This window comes from Diaphorina citri, unplaced genomic scaffold, assembly GCF_000475195.1.
Source record: "Diaphorina citri unplaced genomic scaffold, Diaci psyllid genome assembly version 1.1 scaffold1949, whole genome shotgun sequence".
In the NCBI taxonomy this organism is placed as follows: Eukaryota; Metazoa; Arthropoda; class Insecta; order Hemiptera; family Psyllidae; genus Diaphorina; species Diaphorina citri.
The window spans coordinates 73,664-88,531 of NW_007379375.1; the positions used below are offsets into that span (position 1 = coordinate 73,664).

The 14,868-nt window shown below is 40.8% G+C and overlaps 2 protein-coding genes across 2 annotated transcripts in view; both read right to left on the reverse strand.

Moving 5' to 3' along the window:
• Positions 1 to 32: 32 nt before the first annotated feature.
• LOC103517758 (alanine--tRNA ligase, cytoplasmic-like) lies at positions 33 to 4,412 on the reverse strand. Its single transcript, XM_026829743.1, has 5 exons — positions 4,409 to 4,412; positions 3,883 to 4,083; positions 3,168 to 3,309; positions 2,391 to 2,630; positions 33 to 123 (listed from the first exon to the last, which is right to left on the reverse strand). The coding sequence occupies exons 1-5, from the start codon at positions 4,410 to 4,412 to the stop codon at positions 33 to 35; spliced, it is 678 nt and encodes a 225-aa protein (XP_026685544.1).
• Positions 4,413 to 5,873: 1,461 nt separating this feature from the next.
• Positions 5,874 to 14,868, reverse strand: part of LOC103517759 (chitin synthase chs-2-like) — a gene marked incomplete at its 5' end in the record, with an annotated part of 12,253 nt that continues 3,258 nt past the window's right edge. Inside the window, 9 exons of the mRNA XM_008482805.1 lie at positions 5,874 to 5,882; positions 6,249 to 6,389; positions 7,740 to 7,928; positions 8,768 to 8,895; positions 10,830 to 10,947; positions 11,319 to 11,518; positions 11,709 to 11,936; positions 12,275 to 12,568; positions 13,759 to 13,816. Of these exons, the coding sequence (XP_008481027.1) occupies positions 5,874 to 5,882; positions 6,249 to 6,389; positions 7,740 to 7,928; positions 8,768 to 8,895; positions 10,830 to 10,947; positions 11,319 to 11,518; positions 11,709 to 11,936; positions 12,275 to 12,568; positions 13,759 to 13,816 (1,365 nt within the window). The remainder of the gene's footprint in view (positions 5,883 to 6,248; positions 6,390 to 7,739; positions 7,929 to 8,767; positions 8,896 to 10,829; positions 10,948 to 11,318; positions 11,519 to 11,708; positions 11,937 to 12,274; positions 12,569 to 13,758; positions 13,817 to 14,868) is intronic.

Below are 14,868 nucleotides of genomic sequence, written 5' to 3' on the forward strand. Positions count from 1 at the left end.
GGATCTCACGTGAAGGACATTTTCGACGGCCATCAGAACCCTGCATACGAGCCTGACCTGGCCTCGGATTCTGATCGGCCTTTGCCGGCCACTATGGGGAACAGGGCCGTCAATTGGGCCGAGCTTGAAAATCAGCGGTCAAATAGTCACATTTAAATTTAAAAGCGTGTGAATTTTCCACGTGAATTTTGAGAAATTTCAGATGCGAATTTGAGATGCCGGCTTTGAAAATCAAGCTAACAGGGAAGAAAAAGTGGGGATGAGCCCCTCTTTAGGTTCAATGAACAAAAGGAAGTGTGGCTACCCATATTATGCCCGCCACTCCCGCTCAGACTGTCTTACAGACCTAGGTCTGTGAGACAGTGGGAACGTGTGTAGCTAAAAAAGCTTGAGACCTCCAAGGTCTGTCCGCCACACACGTTGCAACTGTCTGACGGACGTCTGAGCGTGAGAGTGGCTGGCCTTATTGACAGTAATTTGAATCATTTAAGCGATGGTTTTGGTTAACAAAATACAATCTTGTGCCATTTCTTTTCTTTTATAACATGTTTTGTCTATGCCATTTTCTCATATTGACGTTTTTGGTTCAATTTATTATTGGACCCGAAGAATTATATAAATTAAGAACTACTGTGTTAACTCAAACCATCACCACAGATATCTGCTCAGTAGAGTTTTAGTTTTGATTAGATAGGTAATTGAAATATCCCTACAATGTTAATATTTATGATTAATATCTTGTACATTACCCTATACATATTTATACATATTGGCCCGTAACCACATAGGTCTTGCCTGATGGACGTGGGACTAATTCACAATAAGGATGTCGTCATAGGACACGCTATCGAGACAAATGAGTCTACTCCTAGCCTTTCAATCTTGAAAAAGTCAAATCTGTGTGCCAAAACATCCTAAAATGTAGAGCATATTCACTTTTTATTTTATTTCATACAGACTACAGAGCGATTGAAAATTACAGAATTGTACCGGTTTCAAAACTAGTTTTCGTCCACTAAAGGGCAGTAATCAGTAAATTAGTCACTAGGGGTAGGGGCGTGTTCCAAGAACAACTCCACACTTTTATTATTTACTCCACGGACATCGTTCCCAGGAAGGGCCTATGTTATTTTTGCTCTTGACTAACATAGGCCCTTCTTTCTGGGAAAGATTGAATTGTATGATACTTTATACTTTAGTATAAATTTTATACCTTCAATAACATGACAATGGTTACTTAATATTGCAATTTTTACATGACAATATAATATTTAGGTTTATAAAATTTTTGAGCAAATTGAATCTACGAGTACATTTAGACATATTTATGTAGGTAGGTAATAGATAAAAAAATGTACCTTAAGAGTTTATTTTATACTGCCTTCTAGCATTATACTAATCCTTTCAGCCTGGTTAGTCTATTTAATTATGCATTTAAAATGTAATTACACTGCCAGTAGAACTAAAAAAGTCTTTGACCGGCATCGGCAGTCTGAGTATTTATCTCTTTCTTTATGTTTGCAATCATTTGATTAAAACCAATTTGAGTTTTTAGGATGTTAGGGTTTTCTGTGGGATTCCATTATTTTTCATAACTCGATAATTTACATAATACTCATATTGATTTTATTATTTTCTATTAGACAGGATATTGGGCTTTCCAAAAAGTAGGTAGCTTTTATAGAAGAACTGAGGATCCCTCCTCAAAAGAAACCTAGTATAAAACAAAAAGGCAGGATGTTTATCTATTTATGTAAATAAAATAAGATACCTTCCTTTGAAAAGTTAATCGTCAAATATGACGTTTATTTTTCAAAAATACCTACACATAACCCAATATACTAAAAGTAGATTAGCCGAGAGTAGGTATTTTTAATCTAATTTCAACAGGAAGCAATTAGGTACTGAAGAATCAAAACAATCCAAGATACTTTGACACGAGACAAAGAGTAAACAAAAGAAAGATACCCTGAAGCGCTTCCTAACACCTGCCACCAGAGGGCGACAAAGTGACTATCGGCGCTCCTCAGGCAATAAGTATCGTCGCTGCTCAGGCAAAAAAAGAAAAAAAAATGTAAGATCGTCCCTGCTCAGGCAATAAAAAAAAAAATGTAAGATATTTTTAGGACTTTTTCGTAAAATTTGGCTCAAAATGTCTAAAATATGACGTTTTTTATGACATTTAAGAAAAATTCGGCGTTTTATGATGTTTTCCCCAAAAAAGGTAAAATATGACGTTTTAGAATGATATCATGACATTATGACGTTTGAAGGACTCTGCTTATAAGGCAAACAGATAATCGATTGGAAGAAAAGAAAAAAAATCTTAAAATAAGACTCAAAATCATAGGGGACACTCGTCCCTTGTCCGTATACCAACCATGCTCCACGTTACTTCACTCACCTTGGTATTGGAGCCAGCATCCAAGATCTCCACAATGAACTTGTCTGCCTTGCGCTCTTCCACTAAACTCTTCACTCTGTCCAGCACCTTGCTAGCGTGGGCTGCTTTCTGCAGTCTTTCAGCTTCGTCTAGAGACTTCTTCATTGTCTTGAGCAGATTCCTCAGGTCTTCTTTCTTCCAGTAGGGGAGAGTAGCCTTGGCTATCTCCTCGGTAATGTCGATGATCCTGAGGGAAATATGGGATAGTTATTTCTTTTATCCACTTCAACTGGTTGCCCTTCCTACCACCGACCCTCCCTATTTAAGGGCTAGGAAGAAGAAGGGTGGTTGGGTGGAAGAGTTCCTTTTGGAGAATCCTGCCACATTAAATAAAGCAAAAAAGAAGAAAAAAAAAATGGCCACTTCAAATGGCATAGATACACAAAGATACATTTACTCGAGTGCAAAAATTCGGAATAGTTTGTGTTATCCGGCCCTACTCAGCCTGGGTGAGGTCAATGTGAGGGGAGGAGGCGGGTAGCTTGTCACCGAATGGAGGGCAAAACTCCCATTACTAAAAACTTCGACAAATATACAGAGACAATTTTCTTTTAGCTGTTAGCATAAAGGGACCTTTTTCTAAGCTGACAGTCTAAATTAAGAATAGAATAGAAAATACCCTGTTTATACTGCCAGAAGGACACTGTAAAGTCCCTTTACTCCCCCAGTCTAAACAAGGTCTTACGTATATTGGTACAATAAATTAAGCGCTACTCATACTTACTTCTTCGATAGAGCTTTGCTATCCGCAGTGTTGGGGTTACTCAGAGTATTCTTTACATTAAGTACTTCAGTCTCGATCACTTGAGCTTTCTTGATGGCTTTAGTGGCTTCATTACCAGAGAGGGCAACTATTCTACGGATACCTGCGGGAGAAGGAAAAATAGATGATATTTTTGTTGTTGTTGTTGTTGTTGTTGTTGTTGTTGTTGTTGTTGTTGTTTTCAAAAGTCGGGAACTTGGCCATTAGGTGACTCTCCCACAAATGTTATTTTTAAGAGGTTGCATATAGGGTACTGTACCATGTAACAATGGGCATATAGGGTACTGTAACATGTAACAATGGGCATATACGGTACTGTAACATGTAACAATGGGCATACAGGGTACTGTAACATGCAACAATGGGCATTGGGCATATAAGGTACTGTAACATGTAACAATGGGCATATAAAGTTCACCCAGAGTGGGAATCACAACCCAATTTTACCTCCCTTTGGCAATCCCCTCTTCGCTAGAAATCCAAAAGTCTCCCACGTGATGGGCCATTAGAATTCCATCTTATAGAAGGAGAAAGAAAAAGTAGAATAGAATATACCCTGTTTATACTGCCAGAATGAGACTGAAAAGTCCCTTTACTCCCGCAGTCTAAACAAGGTCTCATGTATTTGGTACAAAAGCTAGCTACCACTAGCACTTACATGAAACAATATTACTACCTTTAGCAATAGCTTCTTCGCTAGAAATACAAAAGTCTCCCACGTGATGGGCCATAGCCAGATGAGTACCACCACAGAACTCCACACTCGTCTCCATGCCTGCTTGACTCTCAGGCTCGGACTCAAGTTGTTCTACTGGGGTTCCCACACACACCACACGTACTGGATCAGGGTAGGTCTCGTCAAACATAGCGCGCAGACCTGGAAAAACCAACCAAGAGAAACATACTTCATGTAATAGAAAGTAACACCAACCTCAGTGGTGCAGTGGTTAGCACGGTGGACTTTGAATCTGGAGGTTAATGGTTCGAGTCCAAGTCAAGTCATAAAATTTAGCGTAGTATATTAAGCGGGGAACGACATTTGTGACAAGCATTAATGCTTAACACAATTAAAATTCCTTTTCCTTGTAATAGAAAGTAACAAGCATATGAATAGGTACGTACCTATTTGGAATAACGTCAAAGTGGATACAAATACACAAATATTTAATTAAAAGTTCAAGTTAAACTTGAATTTCATTGGCCCATGTTTGTGTGCAAAAAATAACGTCACGCTTGTTGAATCAAAGAGAGTAAATATGTAATGTGTTTTAGGGAGAATAATTTACATATGTAGATATTTATTGCAGCAACTAGCAAAGCAAATAGTGGACTAGTTAGAAGTTAGAACCCAGTTTGGCTCAGGTCACCTAGCCCAGTGTCCGATCCAATAAAACCACAAGAAGATACCAAGAACAAGAACTCAGCCACTGCTAAGAATATCAAACCCATGCTCGGTCCGAATGTTAATGGAACTGTCAGTCGAAAAGGTAATGCTCCAATAGCAACTCCCGTCCAACCAATAGACATACCATGCTCCCAAACTCCACGGAATGACAGGCAACTCCTAACTACTATCGTGCAGAACTACTACCAAACACATCCTAGCAAAGACGCCAAAGTCCCCCTAGAACAACCCAAAGATTATCTGACCAATGGAAAGAATACCAAACCCAAGCTCGGTCCAAATGTTAATGGAACTGTCAGTCCAAAAGGTAATGCTCCAATAGCAACTCCCGTCCAACCAATAGACATACCATGCTCCCAGACTCCACGGAATGACAGGCAACTCCTCACTACTATCGTGCAGAACTACTACCAAACACATCCTAGCAAAGACGCTAAAGTCCCCCTAGAACAACCCAATGATTATCTGACCAATGGGAACGAACTTAGCTACGTCTATCAAATCAGTAACAAGGACTTGAAATACAAGGATCAACCTGTAACCAATGTAACAGAAGCAAAACTCATCTCCTTCCTAGAACTGATTGACCTACTATCGTGCAGAACTACTACCAAACACATCCTAGCAAAGACGCTAAAGTCCCCCTAGAACAACCCAATGATTATCTGACCAATGGAAACGAACTTAGCTACGTCTATCAAATCAGTAATAAGGACTTGAAATACAAGGATCAACCTGTAACCAATGTAACAGAAGCTAAACTCATCTTCTTCCTGGAACTAGTTCAGTAGCGGACCTGTAGTTTTCATCTTTCACATCGGATAGACAGGACTTTCACATGGAGAATCCAGGCTTTGATATTGTTAGATTTTTCAAGAGCATTCAACCTTATCCAGAGAAACTGTGTCGGAGAAATATGTTCAAACTTTGCCACGTTCAGTCAATTGGCGTATAGGTATACTTCTTCGGGGGACTCCTTGGTCTATGGCGGATTTCCGGGAGGAGGGGGTTTTCTTCAAATTGGACTTTAGAATATTACTATACATTTGGGAATCTTTTTTCAGCAGTGTAATGATAATTATGACCTGTAAAGCTATGTCCACACATAATTGACCGTCGATCACATTGATCCGACGAGGTGAATCTATATTGTTGAGACAATGTGGACTGTTTCAGTCGATCGATGTCTATCGACGACCGTCGACTATGTAGACTTTGTAGACACAGCTTTAGACAACACAAAAGTACGTAACTACTACTTGCTATGTTGCCTGAGGCACATACGAGTATTTGCTCATAAACTGTTATCTACGAGCCTACGACTAGAATTTGACGTCAAAATGACAGGTACAGATTTAACAAGACAGTTTGTGGAACACATAGGACGTGCATCTTTAGGCCAGCCATTCACTATCAGGTAGACTTGATCAGGAGTCAGGTCCACCTGATAGTGTGTGCTCACCAGGTATCAGGTATACCTGATCAGGTGTACTTGTCAGGTCTACCTGATAGTGAATGGCTGGCCCAACAAACATTTAAAGAGAAGAAAGACAGGATAGGAGAAAGCTAGCCGTTCCGAGAAGGAAGACAAGATAGGACAAAGCAAGCTGAGAACGAACGTTAAGAAAAAAACTCACCTTCTTGGTTTTCTTAACAGCCACCTCACGCGTTCCCCAGGATACCACGTTTAGATTGATAAGCGAGTACAAAATCAGTAGCAAGTACATGGAAGGCACCGATAGGAGATATATAGAGAAGAATACAATACAGAAGAACTCCTGTGGGTGATATTTGCTGTATGAGTATATTTGTATTGTTGATATTTACTTGTATGTGGTCTTGTCATCGTTGTTTGTCAACAAGAGAGATGAGATGGCTAACAAATATCCGAGCTTGTTTCGATTGTTCACGACGGTTCATAAACAGAAATATGTGCAAGATGCTTTGAATGTGTAGTCTAAAAACTTTACCTGAGTGAGAGCTAATCATGTGAAGGACTGATTATGGTTTGCCGTCCAAAAAGCTTTTCTTTGCATTTTGCTATAGTAGTGAACGACTTGCGAAACGAAATTTTCGAAATCCTGGGAACTTGGCAAGGAAGAAAAGAAAGAGAAAACGTGACTTCTGATTTGCTACAAAAAATCCATAAAAATTTATTTGTTCAAATTGTATAAAAAAATCACAATCGCATTTTTTATTGGCAGTAGAAAAATCTATCCTGGTCTTTTCAATATTTATATTTCATCTTCGTAAAAATTTAAATTCTAAATCTTTCCTGATTTTTCGGATATTAACTTTTCAAAGGAAGGTATTTAACATTTAACAAGACAGTTTGTGGAACACATAGGACGTGCATCTTTAGGCCAGCCATTCACTATCAGGTAGACTTGATCAGGAGTCAGTTCCACCTGACAGTATGTGTGCTCATCAGGTATCAGGTAGACCTGACGTTCGGACATTTTCTGCTATACCTGTCAGGTCTACCTGATAGTGTGTGTGCTCATCAGGTATCAGGTATACCTGATCAGGTGTACTTGTCAGGTCTACCTGATAGTGAATGGCTGGCCCAACAAACATTCAACTGGAAATGTGCAACTAGCAGAGTTAATCAGAAACACATAGAAATCTCAGAGCATACCTTAAAATGTTCAAGGCTCCGATGCAAAACATGCCAAAACAGAAACAATTGTACACACAGAGCGATTGAAAAGTCAACGTTTAGTAAACAGGTACCAGGTACCGTATTTTTAGGACATTGACTTGAAAAAAACAGAAACAATTGTACACACAGAGCGATTGAAAAGTCAACGTTTAGTAAACAGGTACCAGGTACCGTATTTTTAGGACATTGACTGGGGTCCTATTCCATGAACGACTCTGCACTCCTCACTTTTCACTTAACAAGCAGAAAAATGCCATACCGTTTGACAATATTTTTTGTCCGTGGAGTAAAAAATAAAAGTGTGGAGTTGTTCTTGGAACACGTCTCTAGTGACTAATTTACTGATTACTGCCCTTTAGTGGACGAAAACACACCCCGACCACGTAAAACAAACCCGTATTCCGGACCAAGACCATATTCCGGCATACTCGCCAGGTCGTTCTCTTCCATCCAACCCAAATCTTACCTCTGTCTTGACGTCTTTCTCATCATCGCATCTCCTATTTAAACTCATGGACTGATCAATGAGCAGTGCGTCATACATAGGACGTACGAATAACTTCTCAGTGGTGGCTAACCTCTCACACTTGGGGGTCCAAATGTGAAGCGTAATCCAAGTCTGACTCAGTAACCACAGCAACCAAACCCAGGCGTGCTGAAATGGAACAGAAAGTAAGTTAGTAGTCAGGTTGTCACATTCACGATTGCTTTACTGATTAAAAAGCCAGCCTAGTTAGCGTGGAGGGCAGCGCGTCTGCTTTGTAAGCGTTAGGTCGCGGGTTCGATTCCCGAACTGAGGTGCTCAAAGGTTAGCGACCATAGCATGTTCAATGCGCCAGTCCGCCAAGGATCATTGAAGTTAAGTGGATAGATTGCATGAGATTCATCTGAGGCGGTAGCTTAGTATTTGTAATAAATTGTAGCTTGTCCCCGAGTGTAGGACGAAACTCCCGTCACTACAGTTGTTAAAACGTTAAATCTCTTTTTCCCCCATCCATTTAAATTTAAAGTGTATTCTCGATCAGGTTTTCCCATTGACAAGAAGTTGGAGTGAGGAATTTAGTTGGAAATCCATAGAGGCTCATCGATCAAAAATAATAATAAACCATACGGTTTCTACATCGTGCCATTGGCGTGTTATCACACCATTTGGATTATTGGAACGATCATCAATGCTTACCTTTAGAATCGTTTTAAGTTAACCAGCGGCGATAGTTCGTTGAATACACTGGTTCCTAAAGAACCACTGAAGTTAAGGAACGTTGCGCGTGGTTGCTATGTGGAATGGGTATAGGTGACCACCTGGGGAGTCACATGCTGCTGGCTTTTCCCGGCCCCACTCAGGTCGCGTGAGGTTAATGTGAGGGGGGTAGCGTGTCGGCGAATGGAAACTAAAACCACTATCATCAAAAACCTTAGCAATAGTAGCGCTAAACCTATAAAAAAAAGGAAAAAATCAGAGAGGTACATGATCTTTATTCAATAATTTCTTACCTGTTTCAATATGAAATCGTCGAGGAAATAGATAGAGGGGGACACGAAGAACAAATAATCAGGGATGGAGTTCTGGAAGAAACACGGATCATCATTTCTCAGTCCACACATTGTGATCAGGAGAGTTCATTATTATTACCTACGTACGTAGGTACTTAGGGACCCATACAATAATGATATCCCATGTATATGTAAGTACATCCATATCTCTAGTACCTATCTTTCTATGGTCTAAAGTTTAATGAGTATGCTCCCGTACATTATGATTGTGGATAAGTACAGTCTAATGATGTGTTAGCTCATATTCACACAGGACCTAGGCTCCAACAATGACTGATTGTTCAACCTCTCGCGCTTAATAGGGAAAAGTATAGTTGAAATACGGCAAAAATAATAGGTATGCCTATCTTTTTATGATGTATTATTTGCCTGTCCCTATGGTAATAACTATTTGTGATAAACGATTATATAGTAACAATTGGTCACTTGATATTCGAGAGAGGGAATGTAAGAATGTTACATTGCGATACATTCACCCCATCGCCTCTCAGAGTGATGTAATATTTTAATTGACTGTTGCGAGCCCAGTGATCATTGGATCACAAAATCTTTCATTTTGTATGAACATGAATAATATGCAAAGTGTATTACGTTTGATAGTCAGGTCACACTTGTAACTATCAGGCTGTATGTCAGACGGTCTAAGTGTGAGTGCCTGGCCTTGTGCCCGCCACCCGAGCTCAGACAGTCTGCCACACCTAGGTCTAATAGACTCTGTCAGACAGTAGGAACATGTGTGGCCGGCAAAGCTTAATATCTAGGTCTGTCAGACGGGCTGAGAGGCCTAGGTCTGAAGATTTTTCCGCCACTCACACTCAGACTTACGGTCTGAGTGGAGGGGATAATAGATCTACAGGGAAAAGTGTTGTCATATCAGATATCACTTGAGCAGAATTGTCCCAAGTTGCATCATACTACCTTCACATTAAGAATATACAGACATACTAAAAGAGGTATAACATACTATAAGATCATGCTATAGTGAACTACTTTGCCCACCATTACTCTCCCCCTCAGCCCCTCTGTGCTACACAAGACATAATATCAATCTTGTGTCCTGAGTACACCAAGTACCAACTGTACCAAGTCTTTAGTGCTAGTGATTTATGATCTGCCAAATACAATAATGACTTAACTCGAACTTTTCATAAAACCAAATACAGAGCGAACTTTAATCTGACTTAAGCTAGGTGTCATTGTAGGACAGTTAGATACCTCTACCTACTCATATCTATGTAGGTAAATAGAGTGCTTATAAAAAACACAAAGAGGTCGTGAGAAAACCAGACATCAAGCACTGAGCAATATGGAGTACCTACACCTAATAGCTATACATAATACTTAGTAGACAGCAGAAGTTGGGGGATTCCTAGAAATAAAATTTATTCACAGAAACAACCAACTTGGTATAAGATTGGTCGGAAAATGCCAAGTTAGATTTCAAAAGTGAAGACAGGTAGGTACCTACCTACCTACCGACCAGGAGGGAAAACTTTGAAGAATAACCAGTCTCTCGTAAAAATGTACCTCTTTCCACCATCTTCAAAATAAAAGAGCTGTTAAAAGGATGCTCTTCAGAAAGGGAGGATGATTCTCCAACTCTCATATCTTCCAAGACTCAGGCTACCCTTAAAGCCATTCAACAAAATGAAAATTCGCTCCAATTTCTTTCTTGCTCCCTGCATACTAAACCTCTCCCAATGGGGATGGAAGCCAACATTCTTACCCAAGGTCAGTCAGACCAGTAACCAGTAGGCTACGCCAATCGCATTCATTAGGAACTTACCTCAACGTACGTATAAATGGGCAGGACTGTACACTGTATCTTCTAAAATCACTGTTATTTGAGGCCTTAGGGGCTCCCTTTGGGGTTGTACTTGTCTGATTAAAGGTAAATAGAGTGAAAGACCTCTTGAAAAAAAGGCAGGTCTTCAAAGCAATAATTCTTTGTACCTTGAATTTACATTTCGATCTCTTCTACACTTAATTGCAAGTTAACAACCTTTATAAAGCAGGATCTTCATGGCGAAATTATCCTCGGAATCTACATCCCTGTAATCGCCTGTAAGATTAGGATCAGCCAAGTCTGGGATAGAAGTGCCAAATGCCGAAGCTTTCACCTGGGGAAAGAAAACGAAGCATTAGGTAAATTTCTAAATCAAATTATATAAAAAAAAGTTCGATAGGTGGAACAGCTGTAACTGTTACGGTCTTATTGTCCAGAAAGCGAAGAAAGAATCTTATAAAGCCAGCCGTTCCAGGAACGAGCCTTATCTCTAGGATAAAATCAGCCCCGGGCGGGAATCGAATCCGCCACCTAGCTCTTACAGGGCAGACGCGATACCCTAAAAGCTACCTAGGCAGGTTTGAATGAAGTGAAAGAGATAGATGGACATGCTGGAATGCGAAAAATGAGGAACTGTAACAGATGTTTTTGTCTTCCGCGGTCGTTAGTTGGCTCAAGAAAGTCATTAAACCACTCCAAACTTACCTCATAAATTCGAATCTTGTGCTGTGAGAAGGAGTCGTGGAATTTGGAGAAGTACTCCGTAACGCTTTCTCCACGGAATGACATGAATACGAGAGCAGAACACAGGAACACCAGGATCTTGAGGAAAGACACGAAGGCATAGGTGAAGTATCGGGTACGCTTGAGTCTCTCCTTAACCCGCCATGCTGACTTCATGAAACCTGAGGAAGTAAAGAGATTAATATTACGACGTGTCCACACATAGTCGACGGCCGTCGACTATGTGTGGACAATCAATATGATTTTATTGTGAATCGACATCGACATTGGGTTAAGCTTCTACCAATCCACGAAATTGAATTAAATACATGTGATTGCTGAACAAAAGGCGAAATCACTGCCGTCACTCACCGAATATCGAATGTTTGCTCGTGTAGTTCTCCCAATAACCGCAGGACACACAGAACAGGGCCGGCGGTATCAGCCACAACCAGGGGTCATTGTGCCCCTCCAACAGGGGCCACAATAAGGCCCCTGTAGCCTGGGCAGATACAGCTATCATGTCCATCATGGCCTTCAGGTATACTTCGGACCTCTCTGAACCCTTCGTACAGCCCCTGGTGTTCCGAGATATCAGGGCTGGAAATAGAGAAGGGAAAGTGCATGTTTAGAATGATTTACGTAATATGTATCACTACTATCACTTATCTTCGCCAATTTGATTCAAAATGACAGAACGGTGCGGCGCCTCAAACATCACTGTTTGAACTCCCCCTCAATAAAATCCTGGATACAACCCGGCTGCTATTGATTTAATTAATCGCCAGCCGCTGCCTTTTCCCGAATGTTAGGAGGCGTGTAGCTTGTAAAACTCCCGTAAATAAAAATCTTAGAAGTAATCACGCTCAGACCGTGGTCTGTCAGACAGTCTGACCGTGACTGACATTATACAATGACGTTAAGCCTATAATACTCACTGAGGAAGGCAGGCAGAAAACACAAACAGTTGGTAAGCATAGCTCCTTTCACCACATCGATGTTGGGCAGTACTACAAACACCAGACAGGCCAGTCCCAGGGTATGCAACAGCTCCATGGAGGTGACGAAGATAAAATCGTGCAGGGGCGGCTTCTTCCAGGACTTGAAGTAGCAGATTCGGATGGACCGGATAGCCGTGCCTAGTTCGGGAACGATGAAGGCAGCTATGAGACACCAGAACCAGGCGATACGCTCCTCGATTGGGAGATACACCGCGAACTGCTTGTCTCGACCTGGAGGAGAGAAGAAACAAGGTCCCATACGAAACAATGAATATCAAATTTATGTTACACACAATAATTATAAACTCATATGGCATAACTGCCAAAAAGAATATTAAGAAAGAAAACAGTAAATGGAGACCGTAGAGAAAATTGCCTGATTTCAGATGATCTGCTCTAAACAAACTCTAAACTGTTTGTCTCAACCTAAAGTAAGTAAGTAAAGTAAACCTTAAAGTAAGAGAGTTATAATGGCCTTTTGTCAATCCATCATTACAAGGGAAGTATATTAAACACAGTATAGGTTCAGTCTTCTTTACAACTAAAGAATTCAATTCAATTCAGGTGTTATCTTATTCTTCTTTTACTGGAGCTTTCTCCCTATTATTTGGGGTCGGGCGTTACCCTCCTTTTATCCTACCCCTCCATCCACGCCTCCCTATCTAATGCCTCTTCCCTTCTCCATACCTTTTGTCTCAAAGGTGTTTATTTTTTTTATTTTGATTTGAAGTTGACGTCACAAAAAAACTCACCAAACTCCTTGTGTTACAATAGGGGATGTGCTTGTCCGGGGCTCTGAGTTGTGACGTCTTAAGAACACGGCAAGTTCTTAACAGCTACTCCGGACAACAGAACCCACTATGAACGTAAAACAGATACACAAACACTTTGAGCGCCTTGATGAAGAACTCGAGACACAAGCTTTGGATTGCCATCGAGCCACTGTCTGCCGAGGCGGTAAGGTTCTCGGAACACGTCCCATCTGCTTTCGTTTCGGGAGAAGACTGTCAACGGGTGCTGGCAATAAGAGAGAAAGTAGAAACATGTGTGTTAATTTTTTTAACACACCTCAAATATAACGAGACCTGGTGTTTTAGAATAGAAAGTCGCTCAATACCTTGTTAGTATCTTTGCTTTGGGATAGTGTGTATCTACGTTCTAGGCTGACTGAAAAGTCCCTTTACCCCCGGCAGTCAATCCAGGTCCTTGTATTTATTTTGACTCATGTGTTATACAGAACATTATTTAGCAGTTATAGCTTATACGGGTGTTCGGTACACGTTAATAGGTGTTGGGTAGATGCTGCGGGGTAAAGGGATTTTTCAGCTCTGTCGCGGTGTGGGGGACTACGTACTGTCATAAAAGCGCGCTCTGTAGATTGAAGTCCACGGGAGTGTAGTCGCTGGGCAGTCAGGACTCACACTCACCGCCTATTTTAGAAGTCTTGATCCGGAGAGTCGGGGCCAGACTGTCTGCGATCTATAATTCGAAAAAGGCCGGTGTAAACAAGGATGACAGCCTGTCTCGTAGGGTAACGTGGATGGCCACACCCGGTCGCTGACAGACTCGGAACCCACACGCCCTGTATTCGGTCGAGTGGAGTGTGAGTCGGGCAGGGACTGTGGATTTATAATTCGAAAAGGCCGGTTGTAAACAAGGATGAACAGAGACTGTCTCAGATAAATCTGGGATTCCACACCGTTCTGACAGACCTTCGAAGCTCACCCCCGTATTCCGGTCCGGTGAGTGTGAGTCTGGGCAGACTGTCTGTCGGACTTGCATGTCACCACTGGACTGATAGGTTATGCATTATTGTGAAACGGTATAATAAGGTACAAGGCTATCGTATTTACTTTGCTAAACACCCTAAGGTTACTAGTGGACCCGAGCGTTGTCAATTATTAATTTAATAAATGTAGTGAGACTCTTCCGCTACCACTTACATAGCGTTACATTGTAAGAATGTAAGTGAGAGAGCTATAGTTCACTGTTGAACAAATGATATTAGCAAATAGTGTTTATCAATAATGGTATCCCTGTCCGTTATTAATGTAGTATTTTTCTAATCCCGTTTATGGATAATAAAATAACGGCATAAAGTTGATATGAAAAGGGATAAATTTGCGCTTCAAACTTGTTAGTCAGTAACAACCCTCGGAGTGAGGACACACTTATACATCGATTGTGGTAGTAATCTGACATGAATAGGTGTTAGTATTTCATGCCCTCGTATTGAGTAATTTGAAATCTGGTATCTTCTATCCATGATTCTATACCTACATGATGTATATGTACCCTATCGAGTAAAACCAGGGTACCCAGGGATTCATGGATGCAATTGCATCCATTATTATTACTGAGATTCTCAGCGGCGTTCCGTTTGGTTTGATCCGCTCCAATTCTTCGACCTCCCGCAAAGAGATGGTGGATTAGTTTGATTGCTGTCTTGGATCCACACAGTTTGGTTATTAAAGTAAATTATCTTATCTTATCTTTAGTATGGAACAAATTTAGGACGGGCTTGTCCTGAC

Bases quoted from the DNA above. Each gene is read 5' to 3' on its own strand.
- LOC103517758 (XM_026829743.1), bottom strand. The intron at 3,310-3,882 runs GTAGTAATATTG...CTTCTCCCGCAG, and splicing joins CGAAGAAGCTATTGCTAAAG to GTATCCGTAGAATAGTTGCC. The intron at 2,631-3,167 runs GTAAGTATGAGT...TATTTCCCTCAG, and splicing joins AGCAAAGCTCTATCGAAGAA to GATCATCGACATTACCGAGG.